Source organism: Rousettus aegyptiacus, unplaced genomic scaffold (assembly GCF_014176215.1).
Source record: "Rousettus aegyptiacus isolate mRouAeg1 unplaced genomic scaffold, mRouAeg1.p scaffold_m13_p_11, whole genome shotgun sequence".
NCBI lineage: Eukaryota > Metazoa > Chordata > Mammalia > Chiroptera > Pteropodidae > Rousettus > Rousettus aegyptiacus.
This window is the reverse complement of record NW_023416286.1, coordinates 57,026,004-57,033,584: the sequence shown is the minus strand read 5'-3', so window position 1 is coordinate 57,033,584 and position 7,581 is coordinate 57,026,004. Positions and strand designations below refer to the sequence as shown.

Sequence of the window (7,581 nt, the reverse complement as noted above, 5' to 3'; positions counted from 1 at the left end):
CAAAAGGGGGGAACCTGCTTTGGCCTCTTCGCTTTTGCTTGGGCCGCGGATTCTGCTTCGTTCCCGCGAGTGCGGCTGCCTGCTCCGGGTCCAACGCCCCGGGCCGACTGGCCAGAGGGAGCAAGAGAGCTAGAGATCACTCTTTTTTATTGTTGTTATTGTTTTACGGCCCAGCCTCCCCCTCCTCCCCTCCCTCCGCTTGCCTTCTCCCCTCCCACAGTCCCCTTCCCCTCTCCCCGCCCCCCCCTTGCACAACTTAAAGAAAGAGGGAGCAGCGCGGCACCTTCCTTCATCTGGGGGAATTCGTGGCCGCTGCAAGTTTACTACGCCAAGCGCAGCCAATGCCAAGCGCGGAGGACGAGGAGGGCTAAACACCGCGGCCGCGGCGCCGAACAATACCCATCGCGCGCAGGGAGGCGCGAGCAGGGCCTCAGGGGAGGAAGCTACCGACCGAGCGCGCGGTGGAGAGGGCGCCCGGCCTCCACCCTCCGCCCCAGCGCCACCGCGGCGGTCAGGTGGAGCTGCGGGCACAGCGGATCCCGATGCCGAGTGCGGAGCTCGCTTGCGTTCTCATTTTCTCCTCGCGGGTCTGCCTGGCCGGCGCACGGCCGCCGCGCTCGGGCACCGTGGCCCCGCAACTCCCGTGATTTCATTTTGCGGGCGCCTTTTGGCGCCTCCTGGCCTGGGGTTCGCAAGGCGTGCGAGAGTGTGTGCGTGCGCGCGCGAGTGCGCGCAGGGGTGGGGGCCGCAGCGCTGCGCTTGCCCCTCGTCATCCCCCCTCTTCGCTCAGCTCCCCACACCTCCCTACTGCTCCCTCCTCCCGCCCGCCCTCCCCTGCCCTGCCCGCCCGCCCCCGCCACAGCTCCTTTAATACACTTTGGTTCTCCGCCTGGCTTTGGACTCTTCTCCTCCTCCACCTCCTCCTCCTCCTCCTGAGCCTCCGCCGCCTCCTCCTCTTCCTCTCCGCGCCTTTGCTCCGCTCCCGGCCTCCCGAAGCAGATCCAGGCGGCGGCGGCGGCGGAGGCGGCGGGAGCCAGGAGCGCGGCTCCCAGGGCTGAAGCCGCCACCACCACCGCTGCCTGCGCTCGGAGCCGGGCGGCCGCTGGACGCACTGCGCGCGGATCGGGAGTGGGAACCTAGGAGGCAAGGGGCTCGCCGGGGCGGGCGGGCGCACTGGCCATGCTCCTGGACGCGGGGCCGCAGTTCCCGGCCATCGGGGTGGGCAGCTTCGCGCGCCACCATCACCACTCGGCAGCAGCAGCGGCGGCGGCAGCCGCCGAAATGCAGGACCGCGAACTGAGCCTGGCGGCGGCACAGAACGGCTTCGTGGACTCAGCGGCCGCACACATGGGCGCCTTCAAGCTCAACCCGGGCGCGCACGAGCTGTCTCCGGGCCAGAGCTCGGCGTTCACGTCGCAGGGCCCCGGCGCCTACCCGGGCTCCGCTGCGGCAGCTGCCGCTGCCGCCGCACTCGGGCCCCATGCCGCGCACGTTGGCTCCTACTCTGGGCCGCCCTTCAACTCCACGCGGGACTTCTTGTTCCGTAGCCGCGGTTTCGGGGACTCGGCACCGGGCGGCGGGCAGCACGGGCTGTTTGGGCCGGGAGCAGGCGGCCTGCACCACGCGCACTCAGATGCGCAGGGCCACCTCCTCTTCCCCGGCCTCCCTGAGCAGCACGGGCCGCACGGCTCACAGAATGTGCTCAACGGGCAGATGCGCCTCGGGCTGCCCGGCGAGGTGTTCGGGCGATCGGAGCAGTACCGCCAGGTGGCCAGCCCGCGGACCGACCCCTACTCGGCGGCGCAGCTCCACAACCAGTACGGCCCAATGAATATGAACATGGGTATGAACATGGCAGCGGCCGCGGCCCACCATCACCACCACCACCACCACCCTGGTGCCTTTTTCCGCTACATGCGGCAGCAGTGCATCAAGCAGGAGCTCATTTGCAAATGGATCGACCCCGAGCAGCTGAGCAACCCGAAGAAGAGCTGCAACAAAACTTTTAGCACCATGCACGAGCTGGTGACCCACGTCTCCGTGGAGCACGTCGGCGGCCCAGAGCAAAGCAACCACGTCTGCTTCTGGGAGGAGTGTCCGCGCGAGGGCAAGCCCTTCAAGGCCAAATACAAACTGGTCAATCACATCCGCGTGCACACAGGCGAGAAACCCTTCCCTTGCCCCTTCCCGGGCTGCGGCAAGGTCTTCGCGCGCTCGGAGAATCTTAAGATACACAAAAGGACCCACACAGGTAACCGCGGGCCGGGACAGGGACGGGGCACGGAGTTGGGAGAGGCCGTAAGTGGTTTCCTGAGAGAAACGCACCGACAGCACGCCCCTGCCCTGGGACGGGAGATGTTTTTGTGTGTGCGAGAGAGCCAGCGGCTTGTTTTTGTTGGAGAACGAAATAATATTACTGGGCTGGGTTTTTCCATGTGCGGAAATTGAGTTTTAAATGACCAGTGTAACATCAAATGTATGATTTGGGTGATGCAATCCCTTCGTTTGCTCAGCCCGGTTAATAATTTCCGTTCTAAGTAGAGCGCACAAAATAAAACTCTCCAACTCGATGCCCGGGAATAGAGCCTAGAGAGGATTTGCCAGCTTGTCTGAATGTGCTTTTCTGCTCCGGCTGTGTGTCTGTGTTTGAGTGGCTTGTGTGTTTCCCCACTTCTTTTACTCGGTGTCCAAACGTCTTTCCCGGAACTGTTACCCACTAAATGAGTCTGGTGTGAGCCGAAGCAGTAAAGCATCTCGTTTTAAAAGCCCATCTCGGGGTGGGTCGCGGGACTTTACGGTGGGTTCGCAGTGGTTTGTGAAATTCTCTAATGAGCACCAGAGGGTTTGCAGTTTCAAACTTGGACCTACAACCTGGTCAGCGAGTGCCCGGGGCAGCGCAGCTCCGAGGCGCAATCGCGTGACAAGAGAGAGCCGCGAAAGAACGCGCCTCTCGCCTCATAGATTATTCATCTAGAACCAGGTCCCAGCCAAAGTCGTGCCAGACGATTTTCTAAAAGAAAGCCAAATGTTTTAGCAACTTCCCCCGTCAATATTTACTCCAAAGTGGGGATGCGCCAGCGGCCTATTGTTCTCTTCCGGGAAGGGAGGGAGGTGAGGTGCGAGACAAGCTTTTAACAAGGTTTAAAATTTGAGAAATTTATTTGCATGAAATGCTTGCTTTCGAGTCCTGTGTCTGAGCGGATGTCTTTAAAAAACAATTTAGGTGCTAATGGAATTTAACGTTAAATGGTTCCCTTTCCAAGTGGAACAATGTTTGAGTTCTCACACCTCTAAATGACTCCACGCATTTGGAATTCTGGCAACAGGATGCAGGAGCCGCCAGAAAATTAAACAGGGAGGTTTTGAAAGCCTTTGCTGACGTTCCCACCCCCAGTGCTTAGTGTGTGCCTCTGCAATCGCTAGAACGCTGTCTTATTCCTAATATTTACCTTTTTCCCGACTTATTTTTTTTTTAACTGGGAATGAGACTAGAATTACAACTGATTTAACTTGCAGAATTTTGGATGAAAAATACTGGCTCAGTCACTATCCACAGCCCGGTCTCCAAACAACACACAGCAACTCCAAATCTAATTGCTTACTGGCCCCAGAGAGAAACCGACAGCAGCCCAGCAGCCTGTGTGATTTTGATAATGCCCCAAATATTTTGTCATAATAACAGCTTATCCATGGCGAGACTAACTTGTTGGATGCTGTAAATCCAAGAAACCCCATAGAAATGCGGGCAAGGCCAGGTGCTACTCCAAATTCGTTATAAACTTGAGGAAATGGGCTTTAGTGGAAGAAAAGTAAAATATAAAATAAATAAGCAGGACTGTGGGTTGCGAAGGCCATTAATTTTATCTTAGTTCTGCCACAGAGGGAACCCGACCTGTTTAAGGGACCCTGGTCCTTGTCCTTCCTACTCCCTCGGGGGGCCGGCACGGTGGGGGGACGTGGGACATGGGACGTGGGACGTGGCGGGAGGCTCGATGTCCACAGCAAGCGCCGTTTGCCGTCCACAGGGGAGAAGCCGTTCCAGTGTGAGTTTGAGGGCTGTGACCGGCGCTTCGCCAACAGCAGCGACAGGAAGAAGCACATGCATGTCCACACCTCCGATAAGCCCTATCTGTGCAAGATGTGCGACAAGTCGTACACGCACCCCAGTTCACTGCGGAAACACATGAAGGTACCACCGGGGTGGCCGGGAGAAGGGCAACCACCCGGGACAATTTTAGCTGGCCTGGGAAGGCCAGGGTTCCCCGGGGCCAGGGCGGCAGGGTCATTTCTGGGAATGCTCCTCCGGGAGACTGGCCCCACAGCAGCTGCACTCACACCCAGTCCCCTTTGGTCTCCCCTCCCGACTTTTGTCTTGCAGGTCCATGAGTCCTCCCCGCAGGGCTCTGAGTCCTCCCCAGCTGCCAGCTCCGGCTACGAGTCATCCACGCCTCCAGGGCTAGTGTCCCCCAGCACTGAGCCCCAGAGCAGTTCCAACCTCTCCCCGGCGGCGGCAGCTGCAGCGGCGGCTGCTGCCGCAGCGGCGGCGGCGGTGTCCGCTGTGCACCGGAGCGGAGGCTCCGGCAGCGGCGGCGCGGGCGGCGGCTCTAGCGGAGGCAGTGGCGGGGGTGGCGGGGCGGGCGGCGGGGGCGGCGGCAGCTCTGGCGGGGGCAGCGGGACAGCCGGGGGCCACAGCGGCCTCTCCTCCAACTTCAATGAATGGTACGTGTGAGGGCCCTGGGCCTCTCTCCCTTTCCTAGTCCCCACCCTGGCGCAGCCGCCCTCCCGCGCCATTGGCCCCCTTTGATTGTGTTATTAAAATTACGAACCTGATTTTTATGATGATGAAAATGATTTTACCAGCAGAAAGATTTTTAAAAATTTTTTCCTTTTCTTTTTTTAAATGGCCTAGGCAAGAAAAGAAAAAAATACCCTTTCCAGAGTCTCTGAAGCTGAAAATATTAAATAAATAAATAAATGAATAAATAACCATAAAATTATTGAACCAAACCCCCATTACCTTTCCCCATGCTTGCTTTCTTTTTCACCCCATTCCCAGTTGTCTAACTGTGTACATAGCAGACTTCTTCCTTCTCGGAGGTGGTTTTAACGGCTTCTTGGTGTATAGAAGTTTGTCTATTTCTAACTCCAGATTGCGTTCCTCCCTGCCTTCCCTTCCTTTTCCAAGTGATGAACTTCGCCCCCCCCCCTCATTTTAGTTTACCCAGTTTCTTTTTAAGTAATGTGGAAGAAAATCGTTTATTTTGTATCGTGATATTGAATATTGTGTTCCTTTCCATGAGGCAACTTGATTGTAAACTTCATGCAACTATAGACTGGAAAAAAACGAGCCGTGCCAAAGTCTCCCTTCTGTTTCTTCAACACACTGATCCACAGCACACATACACACCACTACCACCAATGCTTGTGAATGTATTTTTCTGTTAGCTGGGTTTACATGTGATGTTTTAGTGCTTTTGCAAGTTCAATTTGTTAGTTCCTGTATGAAAGATTGGGGTGGGGGGGTAAACGTTGTGCCGTTAGCTTTTCCGTCATAACACCTTCCCTTCTGTAAATACCCGTTACCATATTTATCCATTTGTAATTAAATTATGGTATTAACTTGCTACAGAGGAAACAATATTTATAAAGAATGTTTCTTAACTATAAATATGTACAATTGTGGGCATAAACTGTTTCAGATTTTTTATTTGAAGGTTTTAAGTGGTTTGATCATTTCTTGTGATATGTTTTGAAAGTAATGCATACAGAAATATAATAAAATGTGTTGAAACTGCATGAACATACTAATTCTTCTAGCAAAGTTATTAAATAAAATGGGAAGGTGGCAGCTGAGGGTCAACACGGATATATATAGTTCAGTTTCTTGAATAAATGAGGCACCACCTCATTCTGGGGAGGAAGGTGCATGCATGCAAAGAAACGGGGCCAAACTACCCCTTTGGCAGAAAGTCTCAAAATTCTTTTCGCCGTCCTTTGTTTTGTAGCTGAGAGTGAATTAAATTTTTGGAAAGCCCCTGTGAGGAATGGCGGCAGGAACGTTCAGAGTTTCTAATGGCTCCATTATCTGAGGGAATGCCATTCTTTCAGCTATTTGGACTGGATTTAAGAGCACTAAATATTTCCTTATTCTTTGTTTTCCCTCATCCCTGCCCCCTTTCCTCTCCCTCCCTCTGAAAAGCTGAGGTACAGTTATTTTTAATTGCATGTTTAAAACTGAGCTGAGTGCTTTGTTTTTGAACTTGGCCCAACGATTAAAGTTTAAGGGACTATTTCTACCAAAAGTTTTTTTCTTGAAATATTTAACAGAGCTTACTCAAGAAATGTTGCTTATCTGCACGCTGCTGCACACCCATAAGCAGAATGTTCAAGAGAAGGTGATAAAATAGACCACCTTTTCATTTAGGAAAGCCGTTAACCATTGCCCCCAAATGAAAGGGAACCTCATCAAGAATTCAGTGAGATAGAATAAAAATGACTAAAATAGCAAGGTGGAAGAGACAGAGAACCAACCACCAGCTTTCTATAAGGTTTGCAGCCTCACTCTCCTCCCCCACAAGAGTTTATTGAATTTTCAAACAAGGTGTTTAAGGAAAAAGGCAGAAATAATTTTAATCAAAGCATAGAAATGAGGAAAATTCTTTTTAAGTCCCTGAGCCATCGAGATATCTCCTTGAGTATCCCTATAGCTTCCAAAGGCCCTGGCTGCCCCAGTGGTGAAAAGATTTAGGCGACTTAGCAACACCTCCATAAGATTGCTAAACTCATGTAGGGCTCTGTGGGAGGAGATGGAGAGCACGGGTGGCTACCACGGAGACCACTGCTTCTCCTTTCCCTTTGGTCCTCCACTGATCCGCGGGGACAGGCCAGAGGGCAGCTTGGTAAGAGAAAGGCAACCCTGACCTCTCAGAGGCCACTACACCAATTCAGTGCAGAGGGAAAGACTTCAACCCTGGGGGCTCTGTGTGTGTGTGTGTGTGTGTGTGTGTGTGTGTCCTAGAGGTTGACAGAGACTGGGTTAGCCCTCCCTAGTGGCCCTGTGAACTGCCCAAGGCCAACTCCTGAAGCAATCAACCTTCTATTAAAATCAAATTTATAACCCCTAATAATATTAAGGAAAATTATTAAAATAATTGGCATATGTTACTGATCCTTGAGAGATTTCATTGAACACATTATAAGCTGTGAGGAAAATCCTTTAGGGTTTTCCAACACCCCACATCCTTGGGAAGGGAGCAAAGGAAGCAGACTAAAAATTTGTCATAACTTGAATGAAATGAGATGGTATGTGTTTTAAACTTTGTGTATGTTTGTATAAATGACTGGCTGTAAGACACCGCTCAAATCCTTCTTGGATTTGGGCAGGGGTGGGGGGGGGGATGGCTTTGGTATCATATAAGCTCAAAGCCTTAGGGCTTTTCTTCTCATTTGGGGTAAGAAGAAAAATAACAACAAGAGAATGATTTCACAGCCTAGGCTAGATGGCTCTACAGATCTGAATGTCAGACAGCTATCAGCGGCTCCCTTAGGTCTCCGGTGCTATCCTACTTATCAGTAGCATAT

The 7,581-nt window shown here is 53.1% G+C and overlaps 1 protein-coding gene across 1 annotated transcript; it reads left to right on the top strand.

The window, feature by feature from the left end:
• Positions 1–897: 897 nt before the first annotated feature.
• Positions 898–5,804, top strand: ZIC2 (Zic family member 2). Its single transcript, XM_016123128.2, has 3 exons — positions 898–2,251; positions 4,026–4,189; positions 4,379–5,804. Exons 1-3 carry the CDS (start codon positions 1,180–1,182, stop codon positions 4,727–4,729), a joined length of 1,587 nt encoding a protein of 528 aa, XP_015978614.2. The 5' UTR covers positions 898–1,179; the 3' UTR covers positions 4,730–5,804.
• The last annotated feature ends 1,777 nt before the right edge of the window (positions 5,805–7,581 follow it).

Excerpts from the sequence above, each read along its gene's own strand:
- ZIC2 (XM_016123128.2), top strand. The coding sequence starts at position 1,180 with ATGCTCCTGGACGCGGGGCCGCAGTTCCCGGCCATCGGGGTGGGCAGC. Across the intron at positions 2,252-4,025 it reads ACACAAAAGGACCCACACAG|GGGAGAAGCCGTTCCAGTGT; the intron begins GTAACCGCGGGC and ends TGCCGTCCACAG. Across the intron at positions 4,190-4,378 it reads CACTGCGGAAACACATGAAG|GTCCATGAGTCCTCCCCGCA; the intron begins GTACCACCGGGG and ends TTTGTCTTGCAG.